Source organism: Cyrtonyx montezumae, unplaced genomic scaffold, assembly GCF_038088225.1.
Source record: "Cyrtonyx montezumae isolate F1298 unplaced genomic scaffold, pur_monq_1.0 scaffold_10, whole genome shotgun sequence".
NCBI classification, from domain to species: domain Eukaryota; kingdom Metazoa; phylum Chordata; class Aves; order Galliformes; family Odontophoridae; genus Cyrtonyx; species Cyrtonyx montezumae.
In genome coordinates, this window is record NW_027071826.1 from 57786066 (window position 1) to 57804408 (window position 18343).

Consider the following 18343-nt stretch of genomic DNA (forward strand, 5'->3'; position numbering starts at 1 on the left):
GCAGAGCCCCGCGTGTTCTTGGTGCCACCCAGACCCCAAGCATGGAGGTGAGCCCGGGGCAGCACGCGGCCTCCCATCTCCTCCCCATCCAGCCGCCCACCCGCCCTCTCTGTGCCCACAGGTCCCCAAGAAGCTGGTGTGCTCGGTGGCCAGCTGTGCTGAGGACGCGCTGGCAGGGCTGGTGGCATGCAACCCTGGGCTGCGACTGCTGCAGGGACACCGAGTGGCCCTGCGTTCCGACCTGGATGCCCTACGGGGACGTGTGGCACTGCTTTCTGGCGGGGGCTCCGGCCATGAGCCCGCCCATGCAGGTGAGTGGCCATGCAGGTGTTAAGGGCCCACCCGTGGCCTTGGTGCCCCTTGGGCATCCCCGAGCCACCTGTGCCCATTGCAGGGTACATTGGGAAGGGCATGCTGAGTGGTGTGGTGGCCGGTGCCATCTTCACCTCTCCTGCTGTGGGCAGCATCCTGGCAGCCATCCGGGCGGTGACAGAGGCCGGTGCAGGTACGGTGACACCGCGGGGCACGGGGAATGCCGTGGGGCTGTGGTGTGACTTAATGCCTTGCTCCCAGTGGGGACGCTGCTGATCGTGAAGAACTACACCGGGGATCGCCTGAACTTTGGGCTGGCACTGGAGCGGGCACGGGCAGAGGGGGCCGATGTGCGGATGGTGGTGGTGGGCGATGACTGCGCCTTCGCCAGCCAGAAGAAAGCTGGGCGGCGTGGGTTGTGTGGCACCATCCTCGTGCACAAGGTGTGTGGGAATGCAGTACCCCTCGGCAGTGCCGTGCGGGCATCCCTCACCCATCGACGCCCGTTTGCAGGTGGCTGGAGCCATGGCTGAGGAGGGAGCAAGCTTGGATGAGATCGTCACAAGGGTGTCAGCACTTACCAAAGCCATGGGTATGTGCACGGGGCCTGATCCTTCTCCCTAACCCCATCCCTATTTCTTCATAGTGCCAGATAAGAAACACCAGCACAGGGTGAACTTCAGCACCCCATGCGCCTGCAGCGTGCCTGGGACACAGCTGTTCTCCTGCCTCCCTATCCAACCACCCACGTGCCCAGTGCCTGCCCTGAAATCTGGCACACGTCCCTTTCTGCATTCTCTCTCCTGCAGGCACCCTGGGGCTCAGCCTGTCGCCGTGCAGCGTGCCTGGCTCCAAGCCCACCTTCCAGCTGGCTAATGATGAGATGGAGCTGGGCCTGGGTGAGGAGCTGCCCCCTCCCTGCTCCAAGCTGCAGGGGTGCATGGGTCTGCATGACCCTTGCCCCCAGGCATCAGCATGGGGTGACACTGCCACATTCCTGCAGGGATCCATGGTGAGGCTGGCGTACGCAGAATGAAGGTGAGCATCGTTCCCTCATCTCATCCTCCTCCTGTGCTCCCTCCCTGCCCTCATGTTCCCCTTGTGTGTCCCCCAGGTGATGCCAGTGGATGAGGCTGTGGAGACAATGCTGGCGCACATGACTGACCCCTCCAATGCCTCCCACTTGCCCCTGAGCCCTGGTGAGCTCCCTTGGCCCCCGTGCACCTCCTGTGCCCCAACTGGGGCTCTCACTCTGCTCACTGCTCTGCAGGAGCCTCCGTGGTGCTGGTGGTGAACAACCTGGGTGGTCTGTCCTGCCTGGAGCTGAGCATTGTGGCCGGTGTGGCTGTGTGCAAACTGGGTGAGTCATTGGAGACCTCCTGGGGACCTCCTGGGGACCTCCTGACTTACATCCTCCTCATTCCTGCAGAGAAACGTGGTGTCCGTATTGCTCGGGCACTGGTGGGCTCCTTCATGACGGCGCTGGAGATGGCTGGGATTTCCCTCACTCTGCTCTTGGTGGACAAGGAGCTGCTGAGGCTGATTGGTGAGCACCCACAATTTGGGGAGATGGCATGGGAACATGGGGGGTGGCCCCTATAGGCACACATCACCGGTACCTAGCTGGTGGCTGTGGTGGTGTTGGTCTATTGGTCTCACTCTCCCCTCCTGCTGTTCCAGATGCTGAGACCACAGCTGTGGCATGGCCCAATGTGGTGACAGGACCTGCCGTGAGCCAGAGACCAGAGGTGGCAGCACCAAAAGAGAGAATGGAGATGGCAAAGCAAGCGCCCAGCAAGGGTATGAGCATCAGTGGGGGTGAGACAGGATGCTGTCATCTCCTTGTGCCTCAGTTTCCCTAGCTACTCCAAGGATTGGGGGGGTTATAGATCTCTTCTCCTCAGGGCCTGGCATGGAGCGAGCGCAGCAGGTGCTGGCACGAGTGTGCAGCACCCTGCTAGGCCTGCAGGACAAGCTCAATGAGCTGGACCGTGCCGCGGGTGATGGGGACTGTGGCCACACGCACGCCCGAGCAGCCCGAGGTGGGTGCTGGTGCCATCTGCTGGGGCACCCCCTCCAAGGACACCGTTCCCCCCATTTGACCCTTGCTGGGTCCCCACAGCTGTCCCTGCTCCAGGTACAGGGGAAGACCAGCCAGCCCCCAAGAGGGGCTGAGCCCCCCAGGGCAGTTGAGTGTCCCTGTGGGGAGTGCCCCAGCCCTTCCTCTCCACCCCACAGCCATCCAGGAATGGATGCGTGCCCAGCCCCTGCCTCCATCCCCAGCCCACCTCTTCTCTGCTCTGGCTGACCTCCTGCTGGACAAGATGGGTGGCTCCTCCGGCGTGGTGAGCCCCAGTGAGGGGATGGGACGTGTCTCAGGACCCCCACTGTCGTCCCCCCGCCCCCCTCCCCCATCACATGCACTGATGTTTCCTGGCAGCTATACGGACTGTTCCTGACAGCAGCTGCCCACCCCCTGCACAACCGCAGTGACCTCCCGGTGTGGGCTGACGCTGTGGACGCCGGCATCGAAGCCATGCAGCGGTGAGTGCAGTGGGGCCTCTGCAGGACCCCCTCAGCAGGACCTTGTCAAACCCTGTGCTTCCTGTGCAGGTACGGAGGAGCAGCCCCAGGCGACAGGACGATGGTGAGTGCTCCTGTGCTGGGGGACAGAGCCTCTGGTGAGGGTCCCCGGTGCTCAGCCCCCATCTGTGTCTCCCAGCTGGACGCATTATGTGCCGCAGCGCAGGCACTGAGTGCCCTACGCAGCCCTGGAGCCAACCTGCTGACGGTGCTGGCGTCCGCTGTGGAGGTATGGGGATGGGGCCACCTAGGATGGGTTGCACCAAGGTGACATCTGGGGCTGCCTCGTGTGTCCCAGCCCGTGTTTCCCAACAGAGAGCGGAGGCAGCAGCGGAGTCCACTCGGCACATGGAGGCTGGTGCAGGCCGAGCCAGCTACATCAGCTCAGCCCAGCTGCTGCAGCCTGATCCTGGGGCTGTGGCAGCAGCAGCAGTGCTGCGTGCTGTGCTGGAGGGGTTGCAGGGCTGAGCTGTCCCCCTGCAGCTCCCCAAGGCTGTGGTGGTGATGGGAGAGGTGTCAGCACACCCCAAGTGCCCCCAATAAACCCCTGTGGTCCCGCTAGAGCATCCATACTCATACAGATAGGGATGGGATGGTGGGATCTGGGATGTGTGTGGCAGCTGGCCCTTCAGGGACGCATCCCCATGCAAAAGGGGGATCCAGCCATGGAGGAAGGAAGCAGCTGGGCTATCCGCGTGCCTCTGCCACTAACCCATGGCTGAGTGCTGGGTGGGGAAACCACGGGGTTCGTGTGGCTGCAGGCACGGGGTCTGGAGGAGGCTCCAGTAAAGACAAAACAGGAACCAGGGTCTGCAGCACGAGGTGGGGAACACGTGGTGGCCCTAAGGGCTGAGGAACCGGTGGGGCAGCCCCAAATGATGCAGGCACGGGAGCACTGAGGAAGGAAGCCAGCAGTTTATTAGGTGTCCTTTGGGTTGCTGGGCTAGTTCCACCTCCACACAAGCATCCCCACAACAGGCAAGGCACGGTGCAAAGGCTCCTCCTGTTCCTGCAGAGGAGACAAGGCCAGGGTAGCCTGTCCTTGGCCAGGTCCCGTGGCACGGGGAGCTTCTCTGGCAGCTCATGACCTGAAAAAGCTCCTAGGGTGGCACCGCAGGGCTTGGCGCTTTGGCACAGATCGCAGTCCAGGCATGGGGGATCAGAGCCGGGGTCAGAGAGCCTGGAGCCAGCAGCAGTGGGCGAGACCTCGGAGGTGTCAGGGCTCAGCACCGAGCAGGGGCTGTGGGGAGACGTGGGTGAACTTGCAGCCTGTCCTGCCTGCCCAGCCCACCCTGAGGGTAAGCCAGCTGAGGCCGTGGGGGGCAGACCCCCAGCTCAGCTCCCCAAAGCTATACTGGGAGCAGCCCGACAGCGAGGCAAATACCTGGTGAGTGTCAAGGGAGTCGGCCTCGGGGCGCTTCCAGCTGGGCTTGGCCAGGGCACACAGCACCAGCACCCCAAAAAGGACGATGAGGAGCCCCGAAACGTTCGCAAAGACGGCCTCAGGGGGAAGGAGTTTGTACGGCACCGACGCCGTCCCATTCTTCCTTTGGAGGAGAATCACAGTGCTCATCTCACCGTGATGCCCCAGGGGCTGCAGGCTGGCTCCCTGCTACCTTGGTGGCTCTGTAACACTGCTCTCATGGCCACCTCTCCCAGTAGTGTGGTCCTAATCCCCTGACCCAAGATGAATGCTGCACCGGTGACATCTGTGGAGCTAAACCCTCCCAGAAAGTCTTTCTGGACGTGCCCAGCCTTCCTCTCAGCCCACATAACTTACTATCCCAGCTGTGCACCTGGGGTGAAGGGAAAGCACACACTTCCTTTAGCTGAGCCCACACTTAGTTTCACTCAACGCCAGTGCAGGCGCAGAGAGCCAACACACAGACTGAAACCCCAGCACTCACAGGCTGAAGAAGAGCTTCTCGTTGATGCCTGACACGCAGGAAGCCATGGAGAGCATAAGGATGGTGGAGCCGAAGAAGACGTGGACAGGCTTGTAGAGGGCACGGAGCCAGATGGGCGCATAGGGCAGCAGGAAAGCACCAAAGCCAGCCACCCACTGTGGGGACAGGAGATGAGGAGGGGTGGCACAAGGCCCAGAGATGCAGGGGGGCTGGGATGCGCACTCACCTGGCAGGAGAAGAGCAGTACGGTGGCCAGCCCCAGCCAGCTGTGCAGAGAGTACATGTTGGGTGTCCCACTTGCATTGTGGAAGCTGAAGACGGCCACCAGCCCCAGCACAGCGAGGATGAAGGCTGTCAGTGCCAGCATCCCGTGCAGCATCTTCCAGGGCAGCTTAGGGCCACGCCAGGCAGCGGGTAGGCGGTACACCAGAGCAGCTGGTGGGTGACACCGTCAGGGAGGGACAAGGGGACAGTCGCACCACCCCACACGCCCTGCTCACCTGCTCCATACAGCACCACCATGCCCGTCACCATCAGCAACGGGTGCCAGTTGAACATGCGGGCACTGCCATCCCAGGCGAAGCCGCCGCGCCAGTGCTGGCACCACGCGCTGACGAAGGCCACGCAGCCCAGCCCCAGGCTGCCCAGCAAGGCGCAGAAAGGCAGGAAAGGCAGGTCCGGCATCGCTGCAGTAAGGGACCTGGTGGGGAGGGTGGGGGGGGAAGAGGTGCTGTCAGCCTCCCTGGAGGGCTCTTGCTGCACTGGCTCATCTGCGTGCGGGAGGAGTCACTCGAAAGGGGAAGCAGCTGCAGTGGGGAGGGCGGCCCCATCCAGTGGGGGGGCAGGCAGAAAGAAACTCGCCCTGCACAACCCCAGCGCCTGTAACAGCACCCACAGCAGCCCCAAACTGCCCCTGGCACCACCAACTCTGCGCCCAGCACCCCTCAAACTGCCCCCACGGCTCCCAAAGTGCCTCTGGCACCCCCACCCTGCCCCCAGCACCACCACCACCGCCACCAAAGCCGCAGCCCCACAGCCCCGGGAGGTGACAGGCACTCATTTGCCTGCGGATTTGCATCTGCCCCCAGAAATAGATATTTTCGTGCCGCACCTCAACCCCTCCCGGGACCCGCTGCTTCCCACCTCCCCTTCGCTCTCCGCGAGCGCCGCCATGTTGGACGGCGCCGCTCTAGCGGTCCGTCTCGGTGGTGGCGTCGTCGCTCCCGGGCCGGAGGCCAACGAGACCATCGAGAGCGGTGGCTAGAGCGGCCACCTCGCGCTTCCGCCCCCGCTTCCGGCTGTGGTTCCCATGGAGACGGGGAATGGCGGCCGCGGGTGAGCTTCGGGCCGCGCTGAGGGCCTGACGCGGACAGAGAGGAGGCGGCGGCGGCGGCGGCGGCGGCGGCGGCGGCGGCGGCGGCACAGGGACGGGATTGCGGGGCTCCGCGGCCGGGAGAGGGCCCGGGGGAGTGCCCCTGGGGACCTCCTTGGGGAGGGCAGGCCGCGAGCCGGGCTGGGGGCGGTGTGGGGGCTTTGGGGGCGATTCTCGGCTCTGGCCCCCGTCGCTCTGTGCTGTGCCTTACCTGGGAGAGATGGGAAGGAAGGCTGTGTCTCCTTTCTCGTCGCCACGCCTGTCTCCTCCTGGGTGAGCCACACTGAGCCGGGAGCACGCTGCGGGGTGGGGCAATGGACAGCGATGCTGGGTCATGGCGTGCTCCTGCCCGTCCCTACGGTGTGGCCTGGGGGAGCCAGAGGCAGCAGTGTGGCGAGCACTATTGGGATTTGTCATGGCTTTGACTCTGCTTTGGGTTTTCTGGCTGTGCCCGGGCCTGCCAAGCCAAACTCTGCTCCCTTCAGGTGGCAGCTGTAGGGAGCAGCGATGCTGAGCACCCAGCCCTGCACCATGAGCTGCCCGCAGCGCTAGGGATGCTGGGGCTGAAGGCTCAAGCCTCCTCCAAAGGAAGATGCTCCAGACAAGCAACTACAGCCTGGTGCTGTTCCTGCAGTTTCTGCTGCTTTTCTACGACCTGTTTGTCAATTCCTTCTCGGAGCTGCTCCGCACAGCTCCCGCTGTCCAGCTTGTCCTCTTCATGTAAGCACCAGGGCAGGAGGGATGGGCCTCCTGCGCCTCTCCTACGTCACTCTCCCCTCTCTCTCACTGCATCTCTCTCCTCCCGCAGCATCCAGGACATTGCCATTCTCTTCAATGTCATCATCATCTTCCTCATGTTCTTCAATACCTTTGTCTTCCAAGCTGGACTTGTCAACCTTCTCTTCCACAAGTTCAAGGGGACCATCCTACTGTCGGCAGCCTACCTGGCGCTCAGCATCTCCTTCCACATCTGGATCATGGTAGGCTGGGGACTGCCGGCTTCACAGCTCCCAACTCCCTTCTGTCCCTCTCCCATGAGGAGGCCATAATCTCCCACTTATGACAGCTATTGGGCTGCCTCATCCCAGCCCCACGGCACTTCAGCCTGCTGGAAAATCCACAGGGAAAGCCTGGTGCAGAAACCCACACCGGAGTAGTCCCTGCTGAAGGCCACGACAGCAGCTCTTGCTTTGTTTACCTGGGATTAATCCCCAACAAATGCCAGCACTCAGAGGCTGGAGACAGTACCTTCCCTGCAACAACAAGCCCCAAGGATCCCTGCTGTTTCCAAGCAGCTTTGTGCCCCCCCTCTTCACCATCTCAGCTCCCCTGCCCTGTGCCAGTCACCATTTTTCAAACAGAGCATCCCACAGGTGCTTCCTGTGTGCTTTTCCACAGGTTGTGGGGAGAGGGCCCATCCCACTGCCCCAGGGCCAGGTTTGTGCCTGTAGCAGGGGTGTTGTGCCCACACCGTCTGGGCAGGAGATTGATGGGGATTTGCAGGGATCTGAAGTCTGAAGCTAGAATAGGTCCTGACTCGCTGGCCAAATCCCCTGAGCTGCTTAACCTTTGGAGCTGGCACCAAGAGCACGACAGCCCTTGTGGGGCTAGCTCTGTCACACCGGGATCATCAGTGCCCCCAAACAGGCCCACGGCTTCTTCCTTCTTTCTGTCTGTGTCAGAACCTGCGCTGGAGGGACTCCAGCCGCTTCATCTGGACCGAAGGCCTGCAGACACTGTTCGTTTTCCAGCGGCTGGGTAAGGGCTCGTGCGTGCTGAGGCAGTGGGAACAGCCCTGGCACCTGCCCGGGGGACGCCCCAAAGTTAGTGTCTGTGCCCTCCCTCTCACAGCGGCTGTGCTCTACTGCTACTTCTACAAGAGGACTGCGGTGCACCTGGGTGACCCACTCTTCTACCAGGACTCGCTGTGGCTGCGCAAGGAGTTTGCCCACTTCCGTGGCTGACGGTCCAGCTCCAGCTTGCTGCCCCTCTGCAGCTCCTCACTCCGAGTGGGTGGAGCCCAGAGCCTGGAGAATCCCACCCAGGCCTTGTCCCAGCCCCCCCCAGCTGCAGCCCAGCTGTATCCCTCTCCTTCCTCGTGGTGATCAGGCGCCCGTGGCAGTGTGGAGGGCAGATCCATCCTGGCGTCACAGGCCCTGCTGGGATTTGGGTGTTTTTGTGAGTAGCGAGGAAATAAATGGTCCACGTTTTCCAGCTGGCGTGTCCCAGGTCTCTCCTGCTCTCTGCTTGCCGCGCAGCCCCGGCCCGAGTTTCAGGATTACTCCCACCGCGCGGCACCCCCTGCGGTTCTGCAGGCGAAGCGGCGGACTCGGGATTCGAACCCGCGGCTCGGTCCTCCAGGGCCATAGAGGTGGGGCAGGAGAGAGCGGCCGCGCGCCTTCCCGCGGCCAGCCGCGGTTCCCATGGAGACTGAAGATGGCGGCGAGGAGTGAGTGCGGGGCCGGGGGAGCGGGAGGCGGCGGGGCCGGGCAGCGGGGCCGAGCCCACCTCATCCGTCCCACGGTCCCCGCAGGCCGCCAGCACTCCTCGGCCCCGCTGCAGGTCCTGCTCTTCCTCAACGGGTGGTACAGCGCGACCTACTTCCTGCTGGAGGCCTTCATCTTCGCCTACAAGGGTGAGCCCCCGCCCTCCTGCTCCTCCGTCCCCGGAGCCCAGCGCTGAGGGTGGCCGTGCCCGCAGTGCTGCTGCTGCCCTACCCGCTCGCCAACCTGCTGCTGGACGTGCTGCTGCTGTTGCTCTACCTGGGCGTCGAGGCCACGCGTATCTTCTTTGGTGAGCCCGTCCCCTGCGTCGGTGACGCTGCAGAGGGCGGCCTCGAGTCGCTGACCCCGCGCCCCGCAGGTTCCAAGGGCAACCTGTGCCAGCGCACGGTGCCGCTGGCCGTCAGCCTGGCCCTCACGGTGCCTGCGGCCGTCATGGCCGCCTACTGCCTGCTGCTGCAGACCTACGCCCTGCGCCTGGAGGCCATCCTCAGCGCCATTCTCCTGCTCTTCTACGCCGTTGAGCTGCTGCTGGGGAGTCTGGCACTCGCCTCCTTCTCTAGGTAGGAATGCTGGGAGCAAAAGGTGCTCTGGTGCAACCCCCCTGCTGAAGCAGGATCCCTAGAGTACGTTAGAAAGAAAAGAATGCAGGTGGGTGCGGAGCGTTTCGGAGAAGGAGGCTCCACCACCTCTCTGGGCAGCTTGTTCTTTCAAAGTCAGGAAGTTCTTCCTCGTGTTCGGATGAAACTTACCGTGTTCCAGTTGGTTCCCTATTGCCCCTTGTTCCTGTCACCGGGCACCCCTAAGAAGAGCATGCCCCCTTCCTCTTGACCCCTACCCTTGAGGTATTGATGAGCATTGATCAGATCCCCTCTCAGCCTTCTCTTCTCCAGGCAGAATGGCCCCAAGGCTCTCAGCCTTTTTGCAGCACTCCAGCAGTTCCCCGTCGACTCAGAACCAGGGAACCCAGAACTGGTACTAGTGCTCCAGGGTAGGGCAGAGTAAAGGAGAACCTCCCTTGCCCTGCTGACCACACTCTGCACAATGCAGCCCAGGATCCCTTTGGGCTTCTTGGTCACTGGGGCACGCTAATGGTCAGCCTGCGAGTCAACTAGGACACCATCAGCATTCTTGACCACAAAGGCACGTTGCTGGCTCGCGACCAGTCCGTCATCCACCAGGACACCCAGATCCTTCCCTGCAGATGCCCTTCCCAGCAGCTCAGCCCTCGGCTCACGCCAACACTTCCAGTTATTCCTCCCCACGTGTAGGACCCCACACTTGCCCTCGTTGAACCTCATCAGGTTCATCCCCACCCAAATCCAGGTGTCACTGAACGGCAGCACGGCCTCCTGGTGCTTGAGCCCTTCCTCACGTGTCCCCTTTTTTGTTTTGCAGCGTGGAAACGTACTGAGACCCCACACCAGAGGACCACAGCAGCACAGGTACGCGAGACAGACCCATGCCAGCACCTGTGGGCAGTGTGCTCCCTCCTGCCTCCCTGTGCAGCCTGCTGCCACTTGGCCCAGGGGTTTGTGACACAGGTCAGTTCGAGGTACAGAGAATTTTGTTTTTTATGGTGTTGTCAAAAAAGAAATCACTATTTTCCAATAAATATTTATTTTTGACCCGGTGCCTGGGCACGTGGCATCCCCCATGGCAGCAGGCTGGGCACAGGGTGCTCACAGGCTTTGGGCACTTCACTGCCAGTGCCAACCCCTGCTCTGAGCCAGCCTGGGGGGTGGGGGGCACAGAAGCCCCTGGGAAATGAAGACTAGGGGTGCAGGTTAGGGTAGTGTAGGTGCTTGGCTCTTGCTGCCCACCCTTCAAATGTGGCTGCACTCCCCCTACTACACACACACACACACACGCTCCTTTCACACCCCCTAAACGTCGCAGACAGAATCTCTTTGAAGCGCCCTCTAAAAGACTGACGACGTCATCAAGTTTATTACACAATTTCCAACCTATCAGAAAGACAAACAAATCTAGTCACTGCGGCCAGGAGGGGGCGTCGCCCTGCTGGGTGGTTAACAGGGGTTTGCTCTGCACCTTTCCCCCCCCCCACTAACTGGAAAGAAACTATAAATTTGTGTCGTTAAGTAAAAAAAAAAAATCAAACAGAACTCACCCACCAAATGCTTCCCCCCAGCGTTCACCTGCTAAACCAGCACCTCATGGTACTTGACAGGATCTTTCTTTTGTATGATTTTAGCCTAAAAAGACCTCTGGAGCCAGGTTTCTCCTGTCCAGCAACAGTTCTGAAGGTGCTGACGCCCAGCAGGCATCCTCTGGGAGCTGGCTGTTGTTTTGGGGCTCCTTATTTCACCTGAACCCATATGGGGCTGGGAGCTCTTGAAATGGCTGTGCACAGTGCTGTGCAGCCCCCGCTGGGCATAGGGACCTCGTGGCCATGTCCCTGCCACCCATCCCAGCTTACAGCTGCACAACCATGAGCAGAGATGCTGCTGGGAAGGGGACGTGCAGTCCCTGAGGCCGGGGTTTGCAGCTCTGCCTCCTCTGCTTCCTCTAAAACAAGGAAGGCTCTTGTGGGAGAGGCTGGCTGTGTGTGAGGCCCCACCAGCTCCTGGAAGCCAGACCTGCCGCTTGGGGAGATGAGCATGGAGGCTGTGATCCTGCTGTGAAAGTTGGGGCGCAGGGGGTGATGCCAACCCAGCCCTCTTCCGGCTGAAACAGACAGCTGCGTGCTCTTTGCCCCCAGGGATCCCCATCCCCTTCTGGCCACTGCTGGAGGGCTGGGAGAGGAAAGGGCTCACGAGCCCCCCTCCGTGAAAATAAAGCACCATTTCTCTTTGGGTCCAAGTATTCGTGGAGCAGGGCCCCCTGCCTTTCAGCCTCTCCCCTGGAAGCAGCAGCAGCAGCGGTGGGGGTGTGGGCAAAGGCTCAGGCTCCAAAAAGCCATGAGGTGTCAGGGAGTCCCTTGGGTGCCCCAAAAGAGCCGCGGGTGGTGGACATGGGGTGAAGCAGCCTTGGTGGTGCAGTCCTGGTCGAGGTGAGGAGATACAAGTCCATTAAAAACCACTTACTGCCAAACTTCTGCAGGAGAGAGAGAGAGAGAAAAGAGATGAGAAGCGAGGTCAGCTCCGCAGCACCAGGTGTCCCCAGCCGTGGGCGCAGGACGCCCTGCCACGGGGCCCACCTGTCTCAGTGGTGCCGATCCCTCTCTCTGTCCCTGTCCCGATGCCTCTCGTGCTCCCGGTTCCTCTCCTGGAAGTATTCCTCGTGCCGATCCTCACTGTGCAGGAGGTCCCGGTGTCGCCGACTGCTTTCACGGGACCGGCTGGGAGAGCGCTCCCGGGAGCGGTGTCTTTTCCTGAGGGAAAAGGAGAAGAACCTTTGGTCACCTCCGGAGACCCCAAGCAAGGAGCCACGCGGCCACCCGAGGCAGGGTTACCTGGCAGAGCTGCTGCTGGAGCCCGTGCTGTAGGACTTGGCTTCAATCCCGTGCAGGCAGTCTTTGAGGGAGGAGAGGAGGACGCGGCAGCGCTCGTCGTTGGCGACGCGGGACTGCTTGATGACGGCGATGGCTGTCAGGAGGGTCTCGATGGCATCGCTGTAGTCACCTGCGGGGAGAGGAGGGACGGTGAGGGATGCAGCAGGAGACAGGCTGATGGGGACAGAGGGGTGCGAGGACACCGTTACCTGCGCTGGCACCCGACACCGCTTTGGAAATGGCACTGCTAGAGATGGCCCGGTTTCTGTTCATGATCTCCTCGAACTCCACCTCACTCACGGGGGCGGGTGGTGGACCGAGCTCCCGGCTGTGCAGACACAGGGCGGGGGGGGGGGGGCTCAGTGCAGCTCCCCCCCTCCCAGCGGCACCGAGCCCCCCACCCCCCCTCGCCCACCTGCTGTGGTTGTAAGGGGTCAAGGCTTTGCTGTAGGCATCCGGTGGAGGCCCCAGGGCCGCGCTGGGCGGGGGGAAGAAGGCTGGGTTGAGGTGCAGGGCAGGGGGGACAGCCCCCGGGGGTGGCACAGTCAGGTGTGGGGGCAGTCGGGGCGGCGGGGGCATGAGGTGCTGGTAGTGGATGCCGGGCGGTGGGGGGGGGACGCCGAAGCTGGAAGAGAGGGGGGGCAGAGGGGGCATGGGTGGCGGGGGCAACCCCATGAGGGGCAGGGCAGCGGGGGGGCGGTTGAAGAAGGGCAGGATGGAAGGGGGCTTCTCCAGGCGGGCGGGCGGCAGCGCGTTCTCCGTCGGTGTGGCACGGCCATCCAGCGAGTCGGCGGAGTCCCGGGAGTGGGCCCTCGGTGGCACGCCTGCAAGCAGCACGGGAAGGGCAGTGAGCTGCAGCCAGAGGCTCTGCCTCCCCCCCAGTGATCCTCCTCCTCTTCCTCCCTAGGCGCGCGTGAGGTTCAACCTCAGGAAAGCTCGAGGTGCCCAGGGACAGATCCAGCCAGCCAAACGTAGCCTCCGCTTACAAGTGCCTCCAAGAGGGTCCTGTGCTCTCAGGAGTGCTGCTGCCCAGCAGCCAACTGCACAGCATCCTGGGGACACCTGCTTTTAGTTGGCAGGACTCTGCAGCGGCCGCAGAGTGAGTGGTGACACGGACGGAGATGAACAGCCACAAGAAATGGGGAGAGATGGCCAGAGCTCAAGTTCCTGAAGATATTAAACAGCCCCAAGCCTGCGGTCTGCTCAAGCAGGCAGCACGAGCATGGATGCAGGGGCAGAACCTGAGTGCCGACAGCTGGAGGAGGGAAAAACTCTGCTTTGGAAGAGAAGGGCAGGAATTGAGGATGAGGCTTTCAGGATGAGCCAGGAGAGAAAAAGAGGGGACGGAGCTCTGGGAAAGCTGCGGAGCCCATTATGAGACCCCCCTCAGGGAGGCTGAAAACGTGGGACAAGTGCACAAACCCTGGCCACCGAGCCACGAGGGGAGGCAAAGATGCGGTCCAGCAGTGCTGCCGAGCCGCAATGGAGCTGAAGGAAGAGCGCGATGGTCAGAGCTACCCCCCTGAACCTCGGCCAAAGCCTTCAGAAAGATGGGCTTTCCTTGCATGAAATGGGTCACGGGGTCTACAATGAACACAGCTGGCCAAGACCTCCTCGTCCGTGCTCCTGTGGGCTCCACAGAGCCCCCCAGTGCGGGGCCAGGGCGTCACATCGCTGCGGAGTGAGGCTAGGACCATCTATGGCCATTGTAGAAAGCCCACGGCCAGGCCCCAGCTGGAATACTGTGTCCAGTGATGGGCACCTTACCTCCGCAGGGATGGACAAATTCTGGAGGAGATCCAGAGAAGAGCTACTAATAGATATGGAGGGTCTTAGCTATGTTGGTAGGCTGAAGAGCTTAAGCCCATTCAGTTTGGAGAGGAGGAAGAGGAGGCTACGAGGGATCTTCGCAGTGAGTGAGCACCTAAAAGGGGATCATAAAGACTCGGGTCAGGATCTAAGCAGACTCAGCAGCAATCGGACATAACCCCAGAGGCTGCTGGCGGTGTACCCCCACCCCGAGGTCTTGTCCTGACAGCTCAGTGGGGCCCAGGGAGCTGCCCGCGCCGTGCCTGCGCCCCACTCACGTTTGCGAGCCTGCGCCTCGAACTGGGACAGGTTCTGCCGGGTGGCCAGCCTCACCTCCACCTTGTCCCCATTGAGGACTTTGCCAGGCAGGAGCTCCAGCAGCTTGTGGACCGAGTTCTCAGAGGCCACCACCACCTCTGCGTACCTGCACGGAGGGTTGGTGGTCAGCAAGCTCCCGGCGCCGCACCCCCAGGCAGGGTGAGCACCGAGCAGCACAGAACTGCACTGTCTCCATCAATCCCCCCCCTGCCTTTCCTGGTGCTTGCGCTGCTGGGAGCCTGTGTTTCATCCTCCCTGCCCTGCACCAGCTGGGGAAAGCTCTGTCCCCTCACAGCCCCCAGGGTGGGGCCGCAGGGGGCCTGGCTGGCTGCCCCATTCCCCCACGTTCCCCTCCCCGCCAGCACTCACCCTTTTGACTGGCCATTGGCTCGGTTCTCTGCAAACTTCAGCTCCACCACATCATAGACACCCACTGAACGGATGGTCTGGATCAGCTGCTGGTCTGTTGTCCACTGCGGGGCAGCAAGGCAGAGGCTGGGATCGGGTTCAGCTCCCACAGCCCTCCCCAGCCTCTCCCAGGGCCTGTCTCTGTAGCCTCTCGGGGGTACAAAAGCCCTTTCCCCTTAAGCCAAGCCCAGCTGGGAGTACTGGCTCAGCACAGAGCAAGGAGAACCACTGCATCTAAGCAGCCCTGCATCTCCAAGAAACCCTCACTCGTTTGTGGCCCCGGAGCACTCACCCAGGAGAAGCTGCCCACGTAGACAGCCGCCCGCTTGTTGCGCAGCCCGCTGTAGGTATACAGGATGGCAGGGGCTTTGCTGTTGGGTTTGGGGGATGGCTCCTGGCGGATCTCAGGGGGTGGCTCCAGGCTGCTGGTGCGGCTTTCCGGGGGCTGCGAGCTCGCGGTCAGCACGTCATCGTACAGGTCCATCTGGTCAGCATTACTGAACTCGGAGTCCTGCGAGGGGAGAGATGGTTAAGGGGGAGCTGGGGTTGAAACCGTGGCTCAAGAAGGGCTCTCTGGGTCGTTAGGGCACACAGGGGGTGATGCGGATTGCCCTGTTCTGCTGAAACATCCCTGGCAGCTCCCAGTAGAAGCCAACTCTCAGCCCTGTGGGGTGTCACATCCCAAAAGGCTTCTGCTGTCCCCAGGCCTACCTCCTCCGCTGCTCTGCAGCTAGCTGGCTGTGACTCCAGCAACTGGGCAAGACACAGCTTGTTCTATGCCTCCAGGAAAAAAGCTGTGCTCCCATGGGTCCACAAGCAGAAACCACACGCCTCAGGGCTCAGCCTACTCCCTTCAGCAGGTACCAAATCCCTCCCGCCCTGCCCGCAGGCTGTAACATCACCTGGCTACACCAGCACAGTTCTGCTCCCATTCAGGCCACCAGCCTTCCTCCTGCGAGCTCTGCAGTACTGCAGCCTTTAGCAGGATGAAGCTGTCACTCAGGAAGCTCCCCAGCTCCTGGGCAGCACAAACCCAGAGATCTGCCTCAGCCCCACAAGGGCTGAACCCTCCTTCTCCAAGCCAAGAAAGCCACTCTGATCCCTGAGACCACAACAGCCCCATCTCCCCATCCAGAGGATGCCACTCTCCATCAGCAGGCAGCCCTAAGGGCTCGAAGAAACCCAGTACGAAACCATTTTCCCTCTGATGCTCTCCCCTTGACAACTGTTCCTGTGGCAAGTCATAACTTTCAGCATTGGGCTCTTCTGGCTGACAAAAAGGTTACAGAAATTCCAACAGGGAGAGCTACTTTTGTCCTCAATCCCTAAACAGCCCCAGTACTTGGCTCCTCTGCCTCCCACGCTCCTGCCCCAAGGCTGGAAGCTTTCTGCTCGTGAGTTTAGCCCGGGGAAGCTCTGGGGAACAGGAATAGGTGCTGGAGCAGGGATCACTCAGGAGCTGCTGTGACGTGGGAGCTTTTCTGGTTCCTAGGTTTGCTTGCATTTTGATGTTTCCCTTTACAAGGATCCTGGGAAGGTGATGCTGAACCCACAGTGCTGCCCACTGCCCCTGCAGCCCCCGGCCACACCAGATCTCCTCTAACCACGACCACCTCCAGTTTCCAAAGCTTCCATCTGCCCAGCTGTGCTATAGCCCCCTTTGTGCCCCAAGCCCCAAACTCTCTGGGATTACGCATTTCCACGCTGCCTTCCACAGGTTGGGCTCACACTGTCCCTCTCAGCTTTGACCCCAGAGCTCCCACCCCACAGCAGCCCTTTACTTTCCTCCAGCTCTCATGCTGGCACTCCGTGGAACTGCTGTAGGGTTTCTATTCCGGAATTACAGCCCTATAAGCTCCACTTGTCTGCTTATTCCTCCCCCATTCACCTCTCCCTCCTGTCCCAAACTCCAGTCACACTCCCTATCAACAAATCACCCCAGAACCCCTAAACCGAGCTCAGAACAGCAGCAGCAACTATTCCAGCAGGAGCTCACTGACCTAGGGGGCCCAATCTTCAACTGAGAGCTGCCCCAGGGGAACCCCCCCAGTCCCGTGGGGCCGATCCCAGCCCCACACGTGTGCACCAAACCCGCTTTTTTTTTTTTTTTTTTTTTTAATTTTGCCCAGACCCCCTCTGTTTGCCTCCCCCCTCCCAAGCTCCACACCTGGTTGAACTCTTCGTCAGCGTAGATATCAATCAGGTCCACTCCCTCCGACATGTTCCCAGGCGAAGAGCACACCGAAGGGGCTCTGCGGCGAGGGATGAGTCACCGCAGCGCCCTCACTGCCCCCATCGCCCCCCCCTCAGGGCCCTGCCTGCCCCAAGGCGAGCACACCAGGCCCCCTCGACCAAAGCACGAGCCTCCCCCACCTCCTGCCCCCTTGGCTGGGATTTAGGAATGAGGAGGGGAACGGGGGTCCCGCGTCTCCCGCCCGGTAAGACCCCGCCCGTTATAGGCCCCCCCCGCTCCCGCGCGCGCGCGCGCGCCAACAGCGCTCACCGCCACCTCCAGCGCCGCCACGCCACGCCCCTTCCGCCTTCCTCCTCCCGGATTGGCCACGCCCCTTCCGCCTTATTGCGCCATTTCCCGCTCTTCCCACCCGCCATAGAGTCGGGAGGGCTGGGCGAGCAGAGCGCCCCCTGGCGGTGGTGGGGTTGGGAGGAGGAATCATGGCGGCGAGCAAGGTGAGGAGGGTCCGCGGGGTTAACGGGGAGGGTTGGGGGGTGCTGCGGGATGAATTCGGGATGCGTGGGGACTAGGGGGCGGTGAGGAAAGCGGGGGGCTGTGTGGGAGGATTGGGGCCTGAAGGCGAAGTAGGGGGGAATTGGGGCTTGGAGGAGAATGGGGGAGAGTTGGGGCCTGGAGGGGGAGAACAGTGAGAGAGTGGGGCTTGGAGGGGGCAGCGGGAAGTGGGATTGAGACCTTGTATGGGAACTGCTGAATCGCGGCCTGAACTACTGATTGGTCACCTGAGGTGAGCACCGAGTCAGCCATGGGGCCACAGGTGAAGGTGATATACCTGTGTGATTGGGAGCCAGGCTCCACCCCTCCCAAACCCCATTTAAGGGCTGACCACCACTGGGGAAGGATCTCTTCTCGGAGATCCCTCCTACGTGGAGTCCCCTGCGAGCCTTGACATCCTAAAGGTGAGCCATCTTCTCTTTTGTATTATTTGTATCCCATCTATTTAGAACTACTCAAAATATACTATCATCTATACTATTTTGTTGTGAAGTACCGTCCTTGGGAGTTATTTACCCCACAGACCTTGAGGGGAAATGGGCAGGAGTAGGGCCTTGGCAGGGGGGGAATTGCAGCCTGGGGTAGAATGGGATCTTTATGTGGGATTGGGGAGATTGGGAACGGATGGGGGGGAGATGGAGACTGACTGTGGAACTGCAGTTTCCAGGGACTGAAGGGGAAGGAGGGGGAGTCCCGATGGGGGTATTGGGGCTTGAAAGGGAAATGGGGACAGAGTAGGGCTTGGAAGGCATTGTTGCCTAGGGGAGAATGAGAATACAAGGCTTGGATGAGAATGGAGTCTGTATGGAGGTTGGGAAGGGGGATTGGGAACAGGGGGGCCTGGTGACTCTTTGTGGATCTAAGGGGTTTGGAGGCAATATGGGGCTGTGTGTGGTGTGGAAGTGGATTGATGTTTCTGGGGAATAGAGGGGG

The 18343-nt window shown here is 61.5% G+C and overlaps 5 protein-coding genes across 5 annotated transcripts; 3 read left to right on the forward strand and 2 right to left on the reverse strand.

Annotated features, from left to right (window-relative positions):
• The first annotated feature begins 114 nt into the window (after window positions 1–114).
• On the forward strand, window positions 115–3452 carry TKFC (triokinase and FMN cyclase). Its single transcript, XM_065755508.1, has 16 exons — window positions 115–311; window positions 395–505; window positions 574–755; window positions 826–904; window positions 1122–1211; window positions 1316–1350; window positions 1427–1511; window positions 1583–1672; window positions 1742–1858; window positions 1993–2112; window positions 2217–2354; window positions 2551–2657; window positions 2753–2856; window positions 2926–2959; window positions 3035–3124; window positions 3211–3452. The coding sequence occupies exons 2-16, from the start codon at window positions 412–414 to the stop codon at window positions 3361–3363; spliced, it is 1518 nt and encodes a 505-aa protein (XP_065611580.1). The 5' UTR covers window positions 115–311; window positions 395–411; the 3' UTR covers window positions 3364–3452.
• A 336-nt stretch (window positions 3453–3788) lies between these two features.
• Window positions 3789–5486, reverse strand: LOC136060736 (lysosomal membrane ascorbate-dependent ferrireductase CYB561A3). The gene is made up of 5 exons (XM_065755509.1): window positions 5303–5486; window positions 5029–5237; window positions 4803–4957; window positions 4280–4442; window positions 3789–4135 (listed from the first exon to the last, which is right to left on the reverse strand). Exons 1-5 carry the CDS (start codon window positions 5484–5486, stop codon window positions 4112–4114), a joined length of 735 nt encoding a protein of 244 aa, XP_065611581.1. The 3' UTR covers window positions 3789–4111.
• Window positions 5487–6102: 616 nt separating this feature from the next.
• TMEM138 (transmembrane protein 138) lies at window positions 6103–8159 on the forward strand. The gene is made up of 5 exons (XM_065755783.1): window positions 6103–6137; window positions 6660–6894; window positions 6983–7154; window positions 7857–7932; window positions 8026–8159. Exons 2-5 carry the CDS (start codon window positions 6767–6769, stop codon window positions 8136–8138), a joined length of 489 nt encoding a protein of 162 aa, XP_065611855.1. The 5' UTR covers window positions 6103–6137; window positions 6660–6766; the 3' UTR covers window positions 8139–8159.
• A 422-nt stretch (window positions 8160–8581) lies between these two features.
• TMEM216 (transmembrane protein 216) lies at window positions 8582–10129 on the forward strand. The gene is made up of 5 exons (XM_065755511.1): window positions 8582–8623; window positions 8708–8809; window positions 8875–8967; window positions 9037–9238; window positions 10074–10129. The coding sequence occupies exons 1-5, from the start codon at window positions 8611–8613 to the stop codon at window positions 10087–10089; spliced, it is 426 nt and encodes a 141-aa protein (XP_065611583.1). The 5' UTR covers window positions 8582–8610; the 3' UTR covers window positions 10090–10129.
• A 1470-nt stretch (window positions 10130–11599) lies between these two features.
• On the reverse strand, window positions 11600–17198 carry CPSF7 (cleavage and polyadenylation specific factor 7). Its single transcript, XM_065755510.1, has 10 exons — window positions 17168–17198; window positions 16832–16916; window positions 14957–15175; window positions 14626–14729; window positions 14217–14362; window positions 12545–12953; window positions 12339–12457; window positions 12091–12259; window positions 11836–12009; window positions 11600–11732 (listed from the first exon to the last, which is right to left on the reverse strand). The coding sequence occupies exons 2-9, from the start codon at window positions 16883–16885 to the stop codon at window positions 11841–11843; spliced, it is 1389 nt and encodes a 462-aa protein (XP_065611582.1). The 5' UTR covers window positions 16886–16916; window positions 17168–17198; the 3' UTR covers window positions 11600–11732; window positions 11836–11840.
• Window positions 17199–18343: the final 1145 nt, after the last annotated feature.